The following is a 22,425-nucleotide window of genomic DNA, read 5'->3' as shown; positions in this document are numbered from 1 at the left end:
GTTGACCCATTAACAAAACTGATTGAAATTATAGAAACACCAAGAAATTAATTCAATATGAAGGATTTTTAAAGAACCTAAGGAACCAAAAATTAACTGAATTTGGGTAAATGACTCAATTTTATGATACAGGAGTAATTACAAAGTTCTAACATAAAATACCTAAAAATCTTTCTTTTTTAATATCATAACTCTTTAAGAGGTTGACCAATTAACAAAACTAATTAGAATTATAGAAACACCCAAAAATTAATTCAATATGAAGGATTTCTTAAAGAACCCAAGGAACCAAAACAACTGAATGTAGGAGAATGACAGAATTTTGTAATACAGCAGTAAATCACAGTTCTAACAGTTTCACTGACTAACTAATTAAAATTATCGAATATAATGGTTAAAATAACAATCAAATGGTAAATTTCTTTCGACACTTAAAGCCAAAGAAAGTAATTATAACCCATATTTAGCTTTTTATGACAAATCATTATGCATTGTAATTTACTTTTTGATTAGCCGTAAAACCTCAATCGTACCACACAGATTGATTTTTTTTTCTTTTACAATTGAAACAAAGAAATTGCGGAAGTGCCGATGTGTCGTATTGGCAATTGAAGAAACGATCGCAGATGCCAGTACTCAATTATAAAATAAATGGTCACGGTCTCATGTGTTATTGTGTTTCCTGCATCATAATTAGTCATTGTGTGCCGTATCAATCGCGGTAAGTTGTCGCTTTCGTTCGATGCGATGCGGTGTTGAAACGGCCGTTACTTTCTAAGTATTCGATTACCGACGCTCGGATTTACATGAGAATGGTGCAGAAATCGTTGTCTGTGGAATCATAAACAAACACGTTAAGATAACCGTGAAAAGATCAAGGAAAACACATTTTTTAATAATCCTTTCATATTATTAGCACACCATTTACATATGTAAACCTAATTAACGACATTAAATTAAGATTCTCGACGAACGAAAACAGTGGAGTTGAAAAAACATTCGGCCCACCATAGCCACCCACAAAATCGACATTTACCTGAAACGAGCGCTGGTAAAACTATAACGTAATCTGTTTTCCAAGGGAATTCATAACTAAAAAGGACTCGTGAGATTCTAGAACGCAAAACCGCTTAATTACTCTTTGTGGAAACATTAATCATTTAATAAAAGCAAACAAAGCGAGATGAGGGAATATTTTTAAATAGTCTTTTGTTTATTGTCGATTATGAAGGTGCCAATGGGATGCTGACAATTTTAACTTTGACTTAATCATCGATGAAAAAAGGTTTGCAAATAGTCATAGTGTTTGTTTGGCAATGATTAATTTGAGTGTTTAATAATTTAATTTGACATTGGACAATATTATTATACTGTTTATGATGAAGGAAACTCTGGTCTGCAAAAACAATTTTTTGTCACTTTAATGATATAGTATACATGTTTTATAATAATAATAATAATGATAATGTGATGCAAAATTTGAATCTAAAATAATTATTATTTACATACAAATCAGATAAACACAATGTTTTAACTTTATATTATTTCTGGTGATTTAATTGACATTTAATAAAATTTCTAATTAAACATTTTATATTTTCATCTTAAGACTATATACTGTCAATTTAATTTACACCGTTAATTGATAATTTTTTTATCTTCGAAAATTTAATGAAAAAATGCCAAAAAACTTAATTACACAAAGGTTTTGTCATTCTAATTAGATAGAGTGCAAAATTTATAAATATTCTGATTTTAAATTTGAATCAGGCATAAATTGAAGAAACTTAAATTATTCACATACAAATAATATTATTTTTATTTTTTTTTCTTTTAATATTTTTCACCTTAAGATTCTTTACAAGTGATTTTTATCTTCATAAATTTAACGAAAAAACTGCCAAAAAACTTAATTATATAAAGGTTTTCTCATTCTAATTAGATAAAATGGATATTTTATAAATATTCTGATAATTAGGTAATTGAATTAGGCATAATTTGAAGAAACTTACATTATTCACATACAAATAAGATAATCTTTTTTTTTGTTTTAATATTTTTCACCTTAAGCATCTTTTTACTGGTGATTTAATTTAAATCGTTAATGTTTATAAATTTAATGAAAAAACTGGCAAAAAAATTAATTATACAAAGGTTTTCTCATTCTAATTAGAATGCATATTTTATAAATATTCTGATTTTAAATTTGAATTAGGGATAATTTGAAGAAACTTTAATTATTCACATACAAACAAGATATTTTTTACTTTTTTCTTTTAATATTTTTTACCTTAAGAATCTTTACTGATGATTTAATTTAAATCGTTAAGTCATAATTTTTTATCTTCACATATTTAATGAAAAAACTGCCAAAAAACTTAATTATACAAAGGTTTTCGCATTCTAATTAGACAGAATGTATTTTTTGTAAATATTCTGATTTTAAATTTGAATCAGGATTAATTTGAAGAAACTTAAATTATTCACATACAAATAAGATAATTTTTCTTTTAATATTTTTCACCTTAATACTCTTTACTGGTGATTTAATTTAAATCGTTAATTTTTTATCTTCATAAAAATGAAAAAACTACCCAAAAACTTAATTATACAAAGGTTTTCTCGTTCTAATTAGACATAATGAATTTTTGTAAATATTCTGATTTTAAATTTGAATCAGGTTTAATTTGAAGAAACTTAAACTATTCACATACAAATAAGCTAAATTTTATTTTTTTTTAATATTTTCAACTTAAGGATCTTTACTAGTGACTTAATTTAAATAGTTAAGTGGTAATTTTTTATCTTCGTAAATTTAATGAAAAAACTGCCAAAAAAAATTTATTCTGATTAGGTAGAATACATATTTTATAAATATCCTGATTCTAAATTTGAATTAGATTTAATTTGAAGAAATTAAATTATTCACACACAAAAATAAGATAATTTTTATTGTGTGTTATTTTAAATCGGTAATTTTTTATCTTCGTAAATTTAATGAAAAAATTGCCAAAAACATATTTATTATAATTAGATAGAATGCATACTTTATAACTATTCTGATTCTAAATATGAATCAGGCATAATTACATACAAATATTATTTTTATTTATATCTTTTAATATTTTTTACCTTTTTAATAAAAAAACTACCAAAAACTTAATTTTACAAATTTTAAGTAAATGGGATTCATGTAATTATAAATACTGTATTACTATTGCACTATTTAAATATACATTAGATTATAACTAAATATTTTTCTTTACCATTTTTAAATTATGCGTAGTACGATCGAAAATAAACCACTTGCGTAGATGGTAAATAATGTGTTTTTCTCATTATTAATTTAATCAAAAAATTCTTAATATTTAGCAGACTGCGCAGCATGAAGGCAATACATTGTCGTCATGTTTAAATTGATTAATAATCGAATTTCTCCTTAATCCAATTATAGGTCACATTAATGTCAATCACAAACCAAACATTATAAATACATTTGAGTGAAACTCATTGCGGAATCGGGGATATTTTAGAACGTCCATCGCATCTCGCCTACATATTTCCACATCTAGCGTTGCAAGTTCGTTTTTTTATTAGCTAAAATAAAATCGAAGCGTCAAAAACCAAACAAGAAACAATGAGAAACGCACTCATTAAAGATTTCTCTAGGTAGTGTGAATAATAACACATTCCTACACTTGCTGTTGCCCGCACACACATGCAATACCCGCTTCGGAAACGTTGAATTTCTGCAACGAAACCGTTGCAAGAACCAGCTCAAATTTAGATCCTGGCTCGGGCGTCGATTTATTCCGATTTAATGACAGACGTCAATTAAACTGATTGGTGCGCAATAAAAGAGAAAACAGCACGGTTAATTGGCGTGGCCGATTCGATAAGCCGGTAAAACGGAAAATCGAATGAAAATTACGTACAAATACGGACCACGAGAAAATACTGATGCCCGGTCTTGCGTCAAGTGCAGTTTCACTTTTCTCAGATGAAACTAGAACACGAAATGTGCGTTTTAACGTTTTTTTGTCTTTATTTTTTTCTGGTACAAACGCCAGAGAGTAAAAATAACGTGTGAACGTCGCCGCAGTTCTTCGAATATGGGCCAATGTCAGACCTCGTGTGCGCATACGAATTCCAAATTTGGCTGCGACTTTTAATTATGTAAACATTTTTCTTATAAATTGATTTGGTCGTTCGAAAAATTTATCCTTGTGACTCACCGGACTTATGGAAATTTGATTTATGCCTGCTTAAGTGTGTCCCTGCGCAAATTCCTTTTATCGACGTATCGAATTAACGAGTTCCTTATGAGATTGTGATTAATTATGCAAATTGTCAACAGAAAAGCGATTGAAGTGGTTGATTGGATGTGTTGCTTTCCTGTACACGTTAATTATAATTGAACCGACTTTGCCAAATACTAATTGCACAACGTTATTGATCAACCGATTTTTTAATTAGGTGTTAAAATGCATTTACTTATGTTAATTGTTGGCGAAGTTATTTTTTACTCTCTCCTTGTTATTGATTTCTCTGAGGTCAACAGTCTTACAATCATAGGTTTGGTACAATAAAATTTAATTACTGATCAGAAATCGTAAGGCGCTGAATCATTTTCTTTAGAATCAATGCAACAGCAGCTTATGCATGTAACAAACCATTAAATTCCTTATTTACAATACCTAAAACGGAAACCTATCAATTAGTCCAGAACAAAACGAAACTATCAACAATTAATACTGAGGAAAATCTTTAAAGACCATATTACAGCTCGCATAATTACTATTTAATATTACTCCCATTAATATCGAAGATACGAATCGTCCTGTCAGAGCAAAACATTCGGCCTTGCCTCATTGGCAATTAATTTATTTATGTGCGTTTCCGTACATGCTGTGTTCCGATAAATCGCATTTGTAATAATTTATCGAAGGTCCACCATACGTATTTATATTTGTGTGGCTATTGAACCTCATTAAGGAATATTTAGTTGCAATTGATTATGAAGTATGCCGGGGATAACGGGACGATTTATCGTTTCCGTGCAAAATTCCCATTTGTGATATAAATTATTTCAATTAACGTGATTAATTAAATGTCGATAAATAAAAATATTATGGTTCTATAAATGTAATATCGATTTTATCTATGTCTATATTTATTAGTTGAATATTAATATAGCATTACTACGTTAATTAATTATAAATAAATATCAATATTGTGCATAAATATATTCAGACACACTGTTTTCATGATAAATGAAAAATGAATAAATTTTTCACTTATAGTATATGTGATAATATGTAAATAAATAAAGATGTTAATTTACTGTAAACTCAAACTAATATTTTTAACCCTCGCAGATTTAACAAAAAACTAATAAAAAAGTTTTTATATCTGATACAATTTTAAAAATTTTAGATGTATTAAAATACATAAAAAATACAATTACAGAATTGAAGATACATTTATGAATTAAATGTACCTTATCATGTCTTTATATTGTATTATATGGCGCAAAAAAGAAAAAGAGGAAATCCTATTAGAATTTTTTAAAATTTAAATTGTTATTATAATTTATATATATATTTTTAATTTAAATTCTTATTTTGGTATTTTCAATTGTTTTAAGTTTAATATTTCAAATATTGGAAATTTAAATTAAACATTTTTTTTTTAAATTTAAATTATTATGTTTATTTTTTACAATCATTTTCATTTTTTTAAGTTTGATATTTCATATATTATAAATTTAAATTAACTATTTAAATTAAATATTTTAATTTTATTAATTGTAAATTAAATATTTTAATTTTTATTAATAGTAAATTAAATATTTTAACTTTTTTAACTTTAAATTCTTTTCTTACTTTTTTAATTAAAATTTTCATTTCTTTAAGTTTGATATTTCATATATTATAAATTTAAATGAAATATTTTGTACATTGTAATATTTTTATTTAAAATTAAACATTTTTTTTAATTTAAATTGTTATGTTTATTTTTTATAATCATTTTCATTTTTTTAAGTTTGATATTGCATATAATATAAATTTAAATTAAATATTTTAATTTTTTTAATAGTAAATTAAATATTTTAATTTTTATTAATAGTAAATTAAATATTTTAACTTTTTTAAATTTAAATTCTTTTCTTACTTTTTTAATTAAAATTTTCATTTCTTTAAGTTTGATATTTCATATATTATAAATTTAAATTAAATATTTTAATTTTTTTTAATTGAAAATTAAATATTTTAACTTTTTTAAACTTAAATCCTTTTTTTAATTTTTTAATTAAAATTTTCTTTTTTTTAAGTTTGATATTTCACATATTATAAATTTAAATAAAATAAAAAACAAAAAAATAAAACTTTTTTAAATTTAAATTATCATTTTTAATTTTTTTAGCTTAATATTTTAAATATTATATTTGAGTTAAATATGTATTATATATTTTTAATTAAAATTTTAATATAAAATTAAATATTTTAGCTTTTTTAAATATAAATTGGCATTTTTATTTTTTTTTTTTAATTAAAATTAATTTTGAATTTTTTAGCTTAATATTTTAAATATTATATTTGAGTTAAATATGTATTGTATATTACTAATCAAAATTTTAATATAAATTTAAATACTTTAAATTAAAATTTTTTATTTATGTATAAATCTCATATGTAAATTTATTGTTACCACATAATTTTCATCTTTAAGCCTATTTACTAATTTAATTTAAAAAACACTTAATTAAATGATTAATCTTGTCATTTCAAATCTAAAATAATATTTAAAAATTAATTCAGTCAATTTTTAGTGTCACTTATTACGTATTCAATAAAAAATCATGTTAAATTTTTAAATGGAAAAGATTTTCAAGTATGATTTATATTTGTGCTAATAAGAACGTAAATAAAGATAATTTAGTGTAAACATAAACATATTGTTGATTAGTGTCCTATAAATACATATACAACTTAACTATATTAGTTCTGTGAAACTGTTAAAAATATACATATAATTTATTTTATAATATATAGATATTGTAATTATTAAAAATAATATCTATGTAATATTTAAATTTTTAATAAGCAAATTGAATTTTCTGAAATAAATATTATTCAATAGAAACTGATTTTATTTATAGTGAATGATTAAACGGAAGTTAAAAAAATATTGATTTTACACGTAAATATACATAAGAAAGCGGATAAGACATAATTTTGTAGAAGCTGTCCAAATATTTTATTGTTTTTCGTTAAATAATAACTTATCAAATATTTACACAATAATTAACGTATTAAAATTACCCACGTGGGTTTGAAACCAGCGTGCAATTAAGTGCGGGTTAAAAATGCATAATTAAATATAAAATAATGCAATGTCGCGCCCACTTCAAGTTCGCATTATTCCTGCGACAGGTGCCTGATGCGCAATACCATTGGCGTACTTTTGCGTATATATAACAATAAAACGATAATTTGGTGTCGGATCAAAATTAATTAACAACGAGATAATAAAACAATTCGACTTACCTTAACTGTGTCATAGTGGCTTTCTTGTTGTGCTCTTGCTTCGTCCAATCTTGACGGGGTCCTGAAAAATGGGAACGAATTTTTAGTCCAACATTTTTGACAATTTTAAAAAATTCAATATAAAGAACACAGTTACCCGAAAATTCGTTTGTGATTAACCCCGTGAACAACACAAGCAGACATGACGAACGAACAAAAATTTGCAACCGTTTGTCTCGTTGGAAGATCAACAAATGAATATGGTGCAGCAATTAGTTACCAAATATATTGTGTGCGACCGGAATGCAAATTAACAATACGAATATGATTCGTGCAATAACAATAAATACGTAGGGATGATATGTTTGTCGTACCTGAAGGCATCTCCGTTTCCGTTGTTGTTCGGCCTGGGCGATGAGGCGTTCCTGTTGGGCGCCGCCGTTCCGTTTACTGGTTTGTTCGCACTCTGTTTGCTGCAAAATAGAAATTATCGAATTTTAAAAATTAGACGTTTTACATTCCATCGATTAGTAGATTGTCATGGATGGGAGGAACTGTCGCAGGCAATTAAAATTCCCTATTATATTTCTAATTGGAAAACTGAAGTGGTTATTTGTCAGTTTTGTGTGTGTTTTAATGTATTTTGAATAATATTTTATGTTAATTGACCACATATTCCAGCAATATTTAACGTTGCATATACTTTCTGAACATAATTGTACATGACGATATGACATTAAATTTATAACTCACATAAAAACACAAAGGCAATAAAATAAACTCTCTCACATCACATAGATTTGTCTCTTTAATGTACAAACTACATAAAAAGTGATTCATATACGTTAGGAGAAGTGAAATAAAATACTGGTATTGTAGTTATTTCTTTAAAATTTATTCTGTTTTTATACTTCCCATATTAATTTGATTTTAATAATGGCAAATATTGTTTATAATTTTTGTGATTTGTTTCAATTACAAAGGTAAAAGTCTTTTCTTAATAAATTCTCACAAAATTTTGATTTCGAATTTTCAAAAACGTTTATTCCATTAACTTTATCTTATAAAATCATGGTAATTGTTTGTTACAATATTTTTGTAAAAATTTTAGTGATGAGTTATAATAATATTACAAATGTTTAAAAGTCTAAACAAGGTGTATCAATATACAATTTTAAAAATATTATAATTTTAACCTAGTTTTCTTAGAAAAATTTGTTATAATATAATATTTCAAGTCGGAGTAATTTATTAAAATAAAAATAATACTTTAGGATTATTTTAAATGAAATGTTTACAATTTTCATTATATGTTCAAAATATTTGATATTTTTTTCCAATGTGAAGTTTATAATGACACTAATTTCGTATTAAAATTGTTTAATAATTATTACAAGAATAACGAAATTAAAATCGTAATTTTATTTAATAAACTATTAACAATCAAGAGACAAATTTTCATAAGAATAAAATATGTATTTTTAAAGAAAATTTTCCCATAAATTGCAAACGCAATGTAATTTTTGTCTGTTTTTCATGGGAAAATGTGTTATAATAATATACTTTTTTATTATACAGGCTGGAATAAAGTAATTATTTAAAATAAAAATATTTAAAATTGTAATATTTTAGAATAAAATGTGTACAATTGATAAAAAATTTAAAAATTAATTCGAATCATGCTTTTTTGAATTCAAGAATCAAATATAAACATATAATTAAAAAAAATTAAAGATAATTTTCTTTTCCGTAAATTTTATAATGATACAAATTTCGTATTCTTTTTTTAATAATTTTTTATAAATATTTTTAGGTTTATTCTCACTGTAAACACAATATAATTTGCTCGATTTTCGTAGGAAAATTAGTTATAATAATATATTCTTTTATTATACAAATTGAAATAAAGTAATTATTTAAAATAAAAATTAAATTTTAGTGTTACTAAATAAAATGTTTACTGTTGAGAGAAAATTTAAAAATATTCAAGGTATGTATTTTTATTATTATTCTTTTAATTCCAAAAGTGCAGTATTTGAATTCAAGGATAAAAATAAACACATAATTCAAACAAATTTAAAGATAATTTTCTTTTACTCTGTAAAATTTATAGTGAAACATATTTAGTAATAATTAATTTTTTAGTAATATCCCGTTTTATTATAGAAAAAAAAAATAAAATTAACGAAAAATTTTCTCTCCAATTGTAAACACAATATAATTTTTGTCTGATTTTCTTAGGAAAGTTTGTTATGATAATATTTTCCTCAAAAATTATAATTTAGTGTTAAATAAATGTAAAAATTTTCAAAATATGTATTTTTATTCATTTACTATTAATTTCAAACAGGCATTATTTAAAATCCAAAAAATAGAATATAAATATATTTATATGTAGAGCTCAAAACAATGTAAGAATATTTTTTCCACTGTAAAGTTTGTGACACAAATTTGATATTAAATAAAAAAACTGGATTAATTACGAGAGAAAATCACAAAAAAAAAGAAAATCGTAATTTTATTTAATATAATCTTCACAGGCAAGAGAAAAGTTCTCCTATGAATAAAATATGAATTTTTATCTTTAATCTAGTCAAAGAAAATTTTCCTTTTATCTATAAACATTATTATAATTTTAACCTGATATTCCTTGGAAAATTTGTTACAAATCAAAAATTTAATATTTTAATATTAAAAAAATGTTTACAGTTGAGAGAAAATTTTTCAAATTCAAAAATATATATAATATGTAAAATAAATATATGTCGAAAGACAATTTTGTTCTCAAATGTAGATACTTGTAATTTTAACAGAAATTATTTTAAGTTAAATTACAATATACAAGAAAATTTCTTGCAAAAAATAGTTGCTTCTATTACACATCTGTATTTGAATTTAAAGCAAAATTTCCTGATTCATTTCTAATTTTCTTACCGTCTACCGTGCACATCACACTGAGAATTATCCACATAACTAACCACCCTCCTGAGACCATGTTCTTTTATCCGGGCCTGGACCGGGGGATGGAAATACTTGTTGTAGTACATCTTTCACCGAACTACCATCACTCTCTCCCGGTCAACGCGAAACCAGCCACAGTCACCAAAACAGACGTGACTGAACGGCAAAAAGCGGAAAAACAATGTCGAGTGCTAAAAGCCAATGAGGCGCTTTAGTCCCATGTGCACTTTCAGCAGTTCGTCCGAACACCGGGGTTAAGATCTTTTCTGTTGCTTTGCAACGGCACGTAATTCAATTATGTTGTAATTGTAACACAATGACAATTGGTCTTTAATAGGAAGTAATTCTATAATTTCGCAAATTGGACAATTATATTGATTGCGGAAAATTATTAGACGAGCTTCATGTGTTGCGTCACTTTGAGGATTTATCCCAGACTGCAATTAAGTTGGATCTAATTGATAGTAATTAAATTTCTTGGTGTAAATTAAATGAAATGGTCTATTTCGGATTGACCGACTACCAGAAATATAAAGTGGGTGAATTTAAATAAAAGAAAGGTTGCATTAACTACATCGAGATGAAACTGTAAAATTATTTAAATGGTTTGTAATTATTATTCCAATTCGACCCAATTAATTTGCACTAAGCACAAGATTTGTAAATAATTTAAATGCGGACTGTATACAAGATAATCACCAGAATAGCATAATTAACACTTGGCGGACTCAACAACGATAATAAAATTATAACGTCTTAAACGCGTAATAGGTGCAAACTAAGGTCAATTTATTAAACTCAAATGACATCCTTATTCGTTCAAATTGATATTTAAATTGTGTTCAGTAAAAGTGCGACAATAAAACGAATTAGATTAAAATTGCGACGACTTTCTTTCCCGGTTCGTGAAAACTATTTTTCGCCATGCAAATTGCCGCCTGATTGTGAGTGGCATCAGTAAAAAGTAAAAGTTCCAGCCATCATTTGCATAGCGGAACCGACGATTTAAGGCATTGTCGACGATGGAAAAATTTACTTGAATGCCATTTACGGGTTACGGTAATCCGATTGTAACGATCTGTTGCGCCGGTCAAAGAAAACATCGGTGGTCTTTCCATGTGATTGTTATGTGGCTAAATAGTAGCTCAAACAAAGGGACAATACGTGTTTTACTAATTGAATGTCAAACAAACGGACAGGTTAATAATGACTTCCTGATGTTACTTTATATTAGTTGGTTTGAACTACTTATAATTTATGTGTGATCATTTATTTAAAAAAAAGTTTCAAGATATAAAATAAGCAAAATCAATATTTTAGAAAAAATACTAATCAATTGGTCACCAATTTTCTTTGAATTCGAAACATTATTGCTTCGATTTAAAAGTAAATTACATTATTCAAAATCATTAAAAAATAAAGAAAATTAAATATGAATATAGAAATACGTTAAAAAATATCACAGTTTCTAAGTTAATTAATACTTTCTGATCTTACTCAAAATTATTTTCAAAATATAAGATAAAAATCATCAAAAAATATTTCGTCTTGATAAAATATACATTTGAAAAGACATTAAAACAATATTTTTTATAGTACAATTTATAAATAAATTTATAAAATTCCAAAATTTCCAATTTAATTATACAAAATGCTTCCTGATGTTGTTTTCACTTATTTTTATTAATTTATTTTATTTTTTATTCTGTTTGCCTCTAATTTATTTGTTTTATTAAAAAAGTTACTAAATACAAATGATAAAAAATCAACAAATAAATATATTTTTACAATAAAATTTGAGTTATTTCGTCTGGATAAAACATAAATTTGAAAATATTAATATACTAAAAGACTTTTTATAGTACAATTTTCAAATAAATTTATAAAATTCAATTTATGAATTGTTTTATTTTAAGAAGATTTTCTAAATACAAATGATAAAAATCATCAAATAAATATTTTTTGAAAATAACATTAGAGCTATATCGTCTGGATAAAATATAAATTTGAAACTATTAATATACTAAAAGACATTAAAAAAGATTTTTTATAGTACAATTTACAAATAAATTTATAAAATTCAATTCTAATTTAGTTAAACAATATACTTCCTGATGTTGTTTTCAATTATTTTAATTAATTTATTTATTTTGATTACCTCTAATTTATATATGAGTTTTATTTTAAGAAAATTTTCTAAATACAAATGACAAAAATCATTAAATAAATATTTTTTAGAATAAAAATTAGATCTTAATATACTAGAAAACATTAAAAGAGACTTTTTATAGTAAAATTTATAAACAAATTTGTGAAATTCAAAAATTTGTAATTTAATTAAACAAAATAGTTTCTGATATTGTTTTCAATTATTTTTATTTATTTATTTATTTTGATTATCTCTAATTTATGTATATTTTAAGAAACATGATATAAATCATCAAATAAAAATTTTTTAAAATAAAATTGGAGCTACTCCTGGATAAAATAAATTTGAAAAATATTAATATAGCAGAACAGGCATTAAAAAAGGACTATTTTTATTTATTTTGATTTTACTTCTAATTTAGAAAATTTTCAAAATATACAAGAATAAAAAATCATCAAAAATTAAAATAAAATTAGGGTTACTTTGCCTGTATAAAATAAATTTGTAAATAATATTTAATTGATCAAAATGTTTAGAACTGAAAATATAATATATAGAGGAGACATCAAGAAAAATATTTTTTTACAATAAAATTGGACTACTACGCCTGCATGTATAAATAAATTTAGAAAACACAAAAATTTCTAATCAAAATTGAACGAAAAACTAAAATCACTTCTATAAAAGACCAATGAATACTAACAATAACGCACTTCACTCGAGACTCACTGGCACTCCGAACATATTCCGCGAGGAACTCATGACAAAAAAAAACAAATTCCAACGACAATTAACAGATGCACGGACACACGCATTCACCCACACCGAACCGTTTGTCGACTAAAAACGATGCTGGTGTGCAGCACATATGATTACCATGCGAAAAAATTCGTTATCGGCAATTAGATTACAACCGCGTCGTGAAGTCGGAGTGGAAGCGGCGACTGTTTTATGTCGGTCAGAAATTTTGCCGCAATTCTTGCATTGTAAAATGGTGCATTTGCTAAACCACATTACGTCGTTGGGTAATGAGTAAACACGACAGTGAGTTATTAAATGCCCTTGTTTAGGAAGTGCAATAAAACTCGGATGACAAAGCTTTCAGGCTTGTATGTCACGTTCTTTGTGCAAGCTTAACTTGAAATTTGTTGTAAATAAATTTGCATATGAATTACGAACGCTACGTGGGAACTGGCTGGCTAATTTCATTTTTTGTTGGTTCCGCGTCGTTTTAACACGTATTCCTTCCTTTCTAAATTGTTAATTTTGGGTGTTTTCACAGGGGAGATTTGTTGCAACAAGTCTTTGATGCGGTTCCTGGAGGTTCAGAGGCACAGTACTCTGATCAATCAGATCGACCTGTCGGCGCTTTGTTTTCCCATCATCAATCATAATCCGGTGTCAGCCGCGGAACGCTTTCATATGCATTGCAAATTAATTAAACAAACATCGTTTATTATGTCAAAAGCGAAGGTCGAACCGACATTCAAAATCACAATATGCATCTCCACCACACACTTTGTTATGTAAATTCTAGTAAAACGATTAGATGGTACTTTTAATGGCATTTGCACACAATGCCTTTTGTGTAACGATTGTTACACGTCCGAAATCGAAAAGACTCAATGCGGATCATGTAAATTAAAATTTCGCACGTCTTATGTTAAGATCTGCCAAGATAGGGTCCCCGACAATAAAAACATGGAAGACACGTCGGGAATTAATATAATTACAGCGATGATTTTATATTTCCATGAATAATTATAAGGTGTGTCTTATATAACGTCGTTTTTCTGCTTTACTTTTCTTTTTAATTTCATTTAACAAGGCAATTAGAACGGTCACGTCCTTCGGTGTGGGCGTATTTTACTCCACATCATGTTATTAAATTATTGTTTCATTTTTTCCAACAAATAGTTTATTAGCACATGTCCATCAACATGTAAATCTGTAATTCAATCTCTGGAATCTAACACCTGGATCCCACACAACGATTTTTTTTAATATTCAAAAATTCCTTATATTAGATTCGTAATTGTCAACTATAAATATTCAACAACTCTATCATCGTTGCCTAAACAAAAGTACGTAGGAGGTGATTAATGTTAACGGCGAAATACATTTCAGATGAACTTAAGAAAATTAAAAACTCCTTGTTTAGTTAACCATTCGAAAATGCAGATTTAATATTCTGCCACTGCACCTATTAGTTTTGTTATGTGAATCTGATAAGTGCACATATTAATATTTATTGCGGAATATATTCTTGGCGTTGGCAGGAAACAGAAATTATGTATGTGAGACGAATCTTATCTGATTAAGTTTTACAATTACTCATTGCATGTTATTAATACTGATGATGGCAGTTTATGACCTCTCCGGTATGTGAATATGTTTTTGTTGAGTGAACAGTCGAAGATGTTATTTAATTTTAAGCAGTGATTCGTTCCGAAAGACTGGTATTTTCTGACACCGGCGCATTCGCCATTTCAAGTAGCATTTATTTGCAACTGTCACGTACTTTTAAAATATAATAATAATACATATTTTAATAAAACTTGTGCAAATTATAAATACGTGTAAATATGCCTTTAATGTCTTTCTGATGTCAAAAATAATTAGTTTTTAAATTGTCTTCGAGATTCTTATAAAAAATTATGTTAATGACACGATTCCTCTAAAATCTTTTCAAATTTTAAATAATTTGTTAAAGAATGTAGATTCTGATATGACACTACGTTTTGAAGTTTGGTTTGACAATTTTCAAAATATCTTCAATTTCTTAACTTTCTCAAGTAACCACATCTCTGAACAATTAATACCACGTTAAATTATGTAGAATTTAGTTAAGATTTTAGATTTTTAAATTCTGTTCATTCAATGACGACAATAAACTAATAATTTTGAAAATGTTTTTCAAGACTTCTTTAAAACTTTTTCAAAAGTAAGTAAAAGTACTTAAATTTTAAATGAATTGGAATTTCTCAGTGACAAAAATATTTATAGCTTTCAAAATTAAGCTAAGCAATTAATGCCATACTAAATTATGTAAAAATTATGTAAGATTTTAGATTTTTAATATGACTACATTTTGAAATTCTGTTTCCCAAAAGACCAAAATAGCTGAAGGCAGTGCCACACTAAATCATGGACAATCCATCTAAGATTTTAGATAATAATTATAAACTACATTTAATTGAGTAAATTTATATATTATTTTTAATATTTCTAGTTAAACCTTTTATTTCTTCAAGTGCAATAAATCCCGCAAATTTGCTTTAGAGGCTCAAAGGAAGCTTAAAAATGTTAAGTAGAAAGATCCAACCCATCCACCACATACTCCATATATTTCTCTAAGTGTTTATTATTTATTTTTGCTTGCCCAATTTTTTACTCAATAAACACGATTGAATTCTGGAGAGGAGATCAAAACTGATGTTTTTTTCAGTTATCGTGGATGGAATTAAATTGTTAAATATTGGTAAATAACTGTTCATTATAACATATATTTTGTTGTATAAAAGTTTAAAGAAAAGTATGTTGTGTTATGGTTAAAATGTTAAAAACATGCCGACAGTTCGTAGATTACTAAATTAAACAAACTCACCATTCATCCGAGAACTTGTCACCATTGATCTGCCTCAGCAATTCCTCCCGTTCCCTCTCCCTCAGGGCTATCGTCTTCTGAAACTCCTTAACCAACTCCCCGCAGTAATTCTGCTCTGTCATCACACCCTGCGGCTCTGGCGCCATCATCGGCGGCTGCGCAGTCAGCACGAGATTCTGGGCAGCCGCCACCGGCCTATCGTTAAGGGAGTCGCGACGCGACGATCGGGCTGTACCGACGGAGGCGGGACTTTCGCGACCTTTGTGTTCGGGAGTCGACGCGTTCGATACTTTGCGTTCGGGACTTTTCGAATGTGTGGCGGAGACCGCCGGTTGTGGGGCATTCAGCTTCGGCGTGCTGGTGATCTCGTGGATCGATGGGAGTTGCTGGAATTCGGCGTAGCTGTTACTCAGGAACACCTGAAAACAATAAGTAACAATTGTGACACAACTTATTTCATTCAGTTTTATCAAAACAAAAGTAATGAAGACAAAAATCCTTTTTGGAATTTGTTAATTTTTAAATAAAAAAGAACTGCGCTAATTGAATATATTTAATATATTATAATAATAAGTTAGGGATATATTTATGCAATAAAAAATATTTTGTAATTCAGACAAGACATTTATGTAAAGCTATTAATGTGTAAAACTAGTATTAACTTAATAGTGGTAATTATATAATTTGTCTTCTCTAATTTCACAGCTTGAGGTATTTAGCAAGAACGTTAAATAAAGTATATATGCAATAATGAGTAACAACATATGTATATGCAGTTTGTTAATTTCATATACTGTGAATTATTTTCTCTTAAGGCAAGAGTATTAAATAATATGTACAAAATCTCATTAAAGCGAAAATATTCGAAATGTGAGATATAAGGAACCCTTATAATTAATGAATATCTCAATACTATTCTAATTTGTTTTGAGAGATGGAAATAATTGAATTAATAAACCAAACTATTGAATAAATTCATATGGATAATTTTATGTTATTACAGAAGTAGTTATGGCTAATATTTATTCTATTGTGAATTAAAGTGTTATAATAATATATAATTATATAAATAAACATATATTGAATAGAACATTTCTAACGGATATTAGTTGTATAGTGTTCAATTTTGTGCAATAAATACATTCAAATAATTTTATTTCATTTAAATTCACATATTGCTGTTGATGGTTACTAGTACCCAAGAAAGGAATTTTATTACTATGACTATATTCTGCAATTTAGTCAATTATCACTGTTAATCCATAAATACTCTTGCTCTGTTGACTGCTGTGAAAACAACGAAGGTAAAGGTACTTTATTAATGATAATATGTGAAATTTAATACTATATATGGTATTATTGATTTCCCGTTTGTTTTGTTATTTGTGTATTAATTATATCTGTTAATATTACACACCTCGCCTTCATTTTCAAAAAGTCTATCAACTGAAGAATTCATCAGTTTGTTATTCTTAATGCCTGTCAAGTGGAAGCTGGCAAAACTGCTGCGAGACATCGGAGCATTAATACTAATATCACCGGTACTAAGAGTCATAAGCCGTGGATTGCCATTGTGAGGTGTCGCTCCACTATTCGCCAAACCGTATGGCAGCCCATCCAACACTGGCATCAAAGATCTAAAAGTAAACAGTTAAATTAAGTTGTTACAAGTGTTTATTTTGTACGATACCTTGTCATAATATCTGCAGCACTTCTTGGCCTGGTAAAGGGCATGGCCGAGTGCGGGAACGTCTTAGGTTTGATGGGAGTGACGAGCATGTGTTCAGTCCAGGAGGTCTCAAGCGACGGTCGTTCCAATCGCTCAACATCCACGTTCAAAGTTCGTTGTTCGAAGGGCACGGAAAACGTCTCCGGCGGTACACTTTGCAGCCACGACAATAGACTGAGGTCCGAGTCGCTGAAACCGACGCTGCCGTCCAGCAGCCGCGAAAAGTTCATCTCCTGGGACTGGGCGTCACCAGAGCCTGTTGCTTGTGCCTAAAATTATTTTGTACATTAAAAATAAAACAAAAAATGGGTTCAATGAGGATTACTTGGCAAAAGTTAACGCAGGATTCGTAGAGGATTCCCTTGATTATGAGTTGTATCAGTCTGTCGTTTTTGGCGCTGAGGTTGGCGTTCGAATCTGCAACTTTTCTGTCGCCGGGCAGAAAGTCTGCCACCAGAGGGTACACCTCCCGGAAACACTGGACTCGTGCGTTGCTTGGGTTCCAGTCCTTGTACTGGAGGTGGTCTGTAAGGCGTGGTAGAGTCAACAGCAGGCACAACGTTGAGTATTCCTCTTTGGATGGTGAGTATTTTTCTAATTCGTTTAAAACCTAGAACACACATTACTGTAAACCCAACAAAAACCACTGTAAACTCCTCGTACCTTGACTACTTCTTCGACGGCATTATCCACCGAGCTTCCCTGGACATTGGCCTCGGATTTGATGCACAACAGCTCCACATACTTATGCCGCAATATCGTGTAACTGAACTTCCGCATGTCGAACGCCTTGAGCGCCTCCAGAGGTTGTATGAACTCCAGCACGTCGTCCCATTGTCCGTCGAGTATAAGTTGACGGAGGAACAGGACGTCGTCCGAGTAGTTGCCGTTGATGACGCCGGTTTCACGTTCGAGGCTCAGCTGCGTGATGTGCAGCTCGCGATTGTGCAGGAACTCCAGCGCCAGCCGGACGACGTCCTCTTCGCGGAGGGTGAGCCGCGCCGACGGCATGATGTAACGGATCTGCAGTCTGAAATCAAACATAAATATTGGTAACCGTAATGAAATTATTTGTTTCGTATTGATTCAAAGAATGTACAACAATTTAATTACTAATAAACTGTTATTTTTAAACCAGATGTTGCTAATTAATATTTTGTTGGAAATCGTATTGAGTTGTCTGGTATTCGTGAAACATTCCCCAGCATTAAATAGTATTGAAAACTAAAAAGCCGTTAAATGTATGGTTGTTTTTAAAACAATATATCACCATACAAACCAGCTTATTCAATAACACGGAACATTCTTCACTTTCATTGACGCCAGTTATTTTTTTTATGTAACAAAAAGCAGTACCAATCAAGGAGATGCAGGAATATGCAGAATTTATTAGGCAATAAAAGTAAGGAATTGAACAAGCAATGATATTATACAACATTCCAGCGGTACACACATTCATTGTTTCTAGACTCGTTCATCGTCCTACGACTGAATTAATTAATCCATCAAATTAACAGTACTTTTAAAAACTTGAGCGCGGTCTGATTTAACGGTCGGCCAATCAAGCAGTTAGATAATTCGTGGCCATTTGAATATTACTACAGAGGGAAGGAAGAGAGTTCACCTGCAGCCGCTTCCACTTCATCCTGACGTGCGATAATTTCTACTCACGCCTGAGCCATTAACTAACCAAGTTTTATCACTCTCCAAAGTGCTGGAGTTATTAATAATGTGTCCCCATAATGAAGCCGTTTGCATAAATGATAAGTTCTAGATTTGCCATTGCGGTCGATAGTTTAATGTTGTTGGTTAATTGGACTACTACGCTAATTCAATTATAGTTTTTATTAATTTTACTTGTAATATCATCTAAACTTTATTGTGTAAATCGTTGTAAAGATGATGCTGGTAATTTAAGTGCAAATTACTCCAATAAATAAGGATAAAATGATATTTTGATTAATTCCATTACTTATATAAATAACAGAATAAAAAACCCATAACAGTCAAGTGCAAGTTACTCATAACCATAATCGTTAAATACTCACATTAAAATTCTCATGCATAAGTCAAAACCATAACAGAACAAGCATAATAATTTCGGAATCCATTTATATCGACTGAAATGAAGACACGGAATACTAGTCATAATGGTTTTTGCGATTCGTTTTCTGTAATGTGTGATAATTTTATTCAGTGGTTTTATTAGTCTTGTTTAATTCACTAGCCATTAATTAAATCTAGCGAACGCATGAATTTAATTTAGTTGAGTACTCACATGTTCAGCAGAACTTCATATTCCACCATAAACATGGCACATAACGAAACTGTTTCAGCATGACTATTTACTTTACTTTAAAGTAAGTACTTTTCGATTTTCTTCCACCAGGGCAGTAATTAAACAAATTGCTCTATCAAAAAACGTTAATTATATTCAAAAATCATTTTGAAGCCAATATGGGATATAATTACGTCAGTTATGTTAACGAAACAATTTGCTACTTATTGTTCCGTTAATAAGTTTTTTTCTAGACAAAATCATTAATAAAACTGTATATTGGAAATCTGTAGGTACGTTCCTGTTTTAATAATTATTTGGTAACGGTTGGGTCATATATGGAACCACAATTATAAAAACATTCACATATTTGACTTACAGTTTATAAAGGAAGTTTAATGTATTATTTGGGAAAAGTTAGTCTATTGTTCGTTTCCAAATGACGAATAAACTTATTTTAATTATTTATTAACAATATTATAATAAGTTTTTAGTAATTGTTGATTTTACCAACCCATAAACACAATTTACAAGCATATACAGATTAGAATAATAAAATAACATAACCCAAAAGTAAATTGGCGTAAGTGTTGTAAAATAGCTATAAAACAATAGTACGGTTCTTTGAGTGTATTATAAATGTAAAAATGTCAGAATATGAATTAATTAAAGAAATTCGTTTACGTATAATCTTTCTTCACGAGGAAGGTTTGTCACATAGGCAAATTACTCAAAGATTGAACATTATTCACAGTACGGTTACGAGGACCACTCAATGACGTAATGCCAAGAACAAATGCCCGCCAAGCTAGGCACTTGGTCCAAATAGTTATTAGAAATAGATAAATAACTGTTAGCTACCTTAGGAGCCATTATCAGTCATTGGTGAGTGATAACTATCGAATTGGAAGCTTGGAGAAAGAGGTACCTTCACAGCTACAACGCGCTTTTTGAAGAGGTTCCATATGCGACCGGATGAAGGGGTATCATGTATGGAAGTAGACCTTATTTGGTACATGTTCCTGTCACAATGGTTGGATAAATTTACATAGATCTTATAATTCGACTTATCGTACAACCAATACAGGAGGAAGTGAGTTTCAATTTCATATTTATGGACGACAATGCTCGCCCATATCAAAATCTAAAAGGTATTGACGTTTTTTGAATAAATTAAATTAAAAAAATGAACTTCCCCGGATATGAACCCAATTGACCATGAGTACTGCAAATCTACTACAGGCTGTAGTTGAAGAATGTAATAATGTACCTCAATAACTTATTGATAATCTAATAAGAGGTACGCACAGGCAGTAAATGCTTTACTACAAAGAGGGGGTGGAAATACGAATTACTAAATTAAATTGTTAAATTACAACGTTATAATTTTCGATAATTAAGCTCGTTGATGATGAAGGTATTCTACTGCTATTTCTTTTTAACTTAATTATTCTAGATTTGATAAATGTTAAAACGCTTTAGGGGTTCTTTAAGTATGTTAAGATCTAATAATAGGTGTAGCATAAAAACATTATAACATTTTTGTTAATTTTAAATTAAATTAAAATGTGGTAGAAGACCTTTGAAACTGAATATAGTTACCATCATCATTGCAATTTTAAATTGTGTTCTTTTTTTGACCTGCATATTTTTTTCTCATTAATATTAATAGCTTGCCATGTTTACCGAACTTTCATTAAGCGCGGCGCTTAAAATGGGTCAAAACTGAATAACCAACCACACTCAGGTCGCCATATCTCCGGTTTTATATTGCAACTCTGAATAGCCTATTCAAAAGAAAACTATTAAGCTGAAGAATACACATTTTGTCGTCGTTTCATTAGTCGCCAAGAAAGAGTTTTCATGTGTCGTATCCGGCTATAAAAACAAAATAGGAAGTATATAAAACAATTCATATTTCTCGAGTTTCGTGACTCTCGAATCAAAGGAATAGATCGTGTGACTGGTGTTTGTGTTTAAAATTACTCGCTACCACATTCTATTTTTGGAAAATCTGAAGACAGTGATTGATAGGGTAACTAATCTAAAAGTAACACTAAATGAAATTAGTACCATTAAGTGTCGGAAGTTGGTTCGGGGCAAATATTATTTCGATATTCACTGCAGCAGTCGAATGGCACAGAAATAAATCACGGTTCCCGTTTAGTACAA

General features: G+C 28.5%; 1 protein-coding gene across 7 annotated transcripts in view; it reads right to left on the bottom strand.

Annotated features, from left to right (window-relative positions):
• Positions 1-22,425, bottom strand: part of LOC109607387 (WD repeat-containing protein 47) — a 72,798-nt gene that overhangs the window by 36,304 nt on the left and 14,069 nt on the right. For 2 of the 7 annotated variants that reach the window (XM_049962385.1, XM_049962384.1), the window contains exons 2-8: positions 18,639-19,005; positions 18,301-18,585; positions 17,937-18,244; positions 17,664-17,883; positions 16,247-16,665; positions 7,904-8,002; positions 7,551-7,611 (exon numbers count right to left, since the gene is read on the bottom strand). In XM_049962385.1, the coding sequence (XP_049818342.1) occupies positions 7,551-7,611; positions 7,904-8,002; positions 16,247-16,665; positions 17,664-17,883; positions 17,937-18,244; positions 18,301-18,585; positions 18,639-18,986 (1,740 nt within the window). In that variant the 5' untranslated portion in view covers positions 18,987-19,005. Of the gene's footprint in view, positions 1-7,550; positions 7,612-7,686; positions 7,790-7,903; positions 8,003-10,463; positions 11,754-13,342; positions 13,471-16,246; positions 16,666-17,663; positions 17,884-17,936; positions 18,245-18,300; positions 18,586-18,638; positions 19,006-22,425 lie in introns of those variants that run through there. The other 5 variants (XM_049962388.1, XM_049962389.1, XM_049962387.1 and 2 more) reach the window with 5 other exon arrangements.

Source organism: Aethina tumida, chromosome 2, assembly GCF_024364675.1.
Source record: "Aethina tumida isolate Nest 87 chromosome 2, icAetTumi1.1, whole genome shotgun sequence".
NCBI classification, from domain to species: domain Eukaryota; kingdom Metazoa; phylum Arthropoda; class Insecta; order Coleoptera; family Nitidulidae; genus Aethina; species Aethina tumida.
This window is presented reverse-complemented; position numbering and strand designations above follow the sequence as displayed.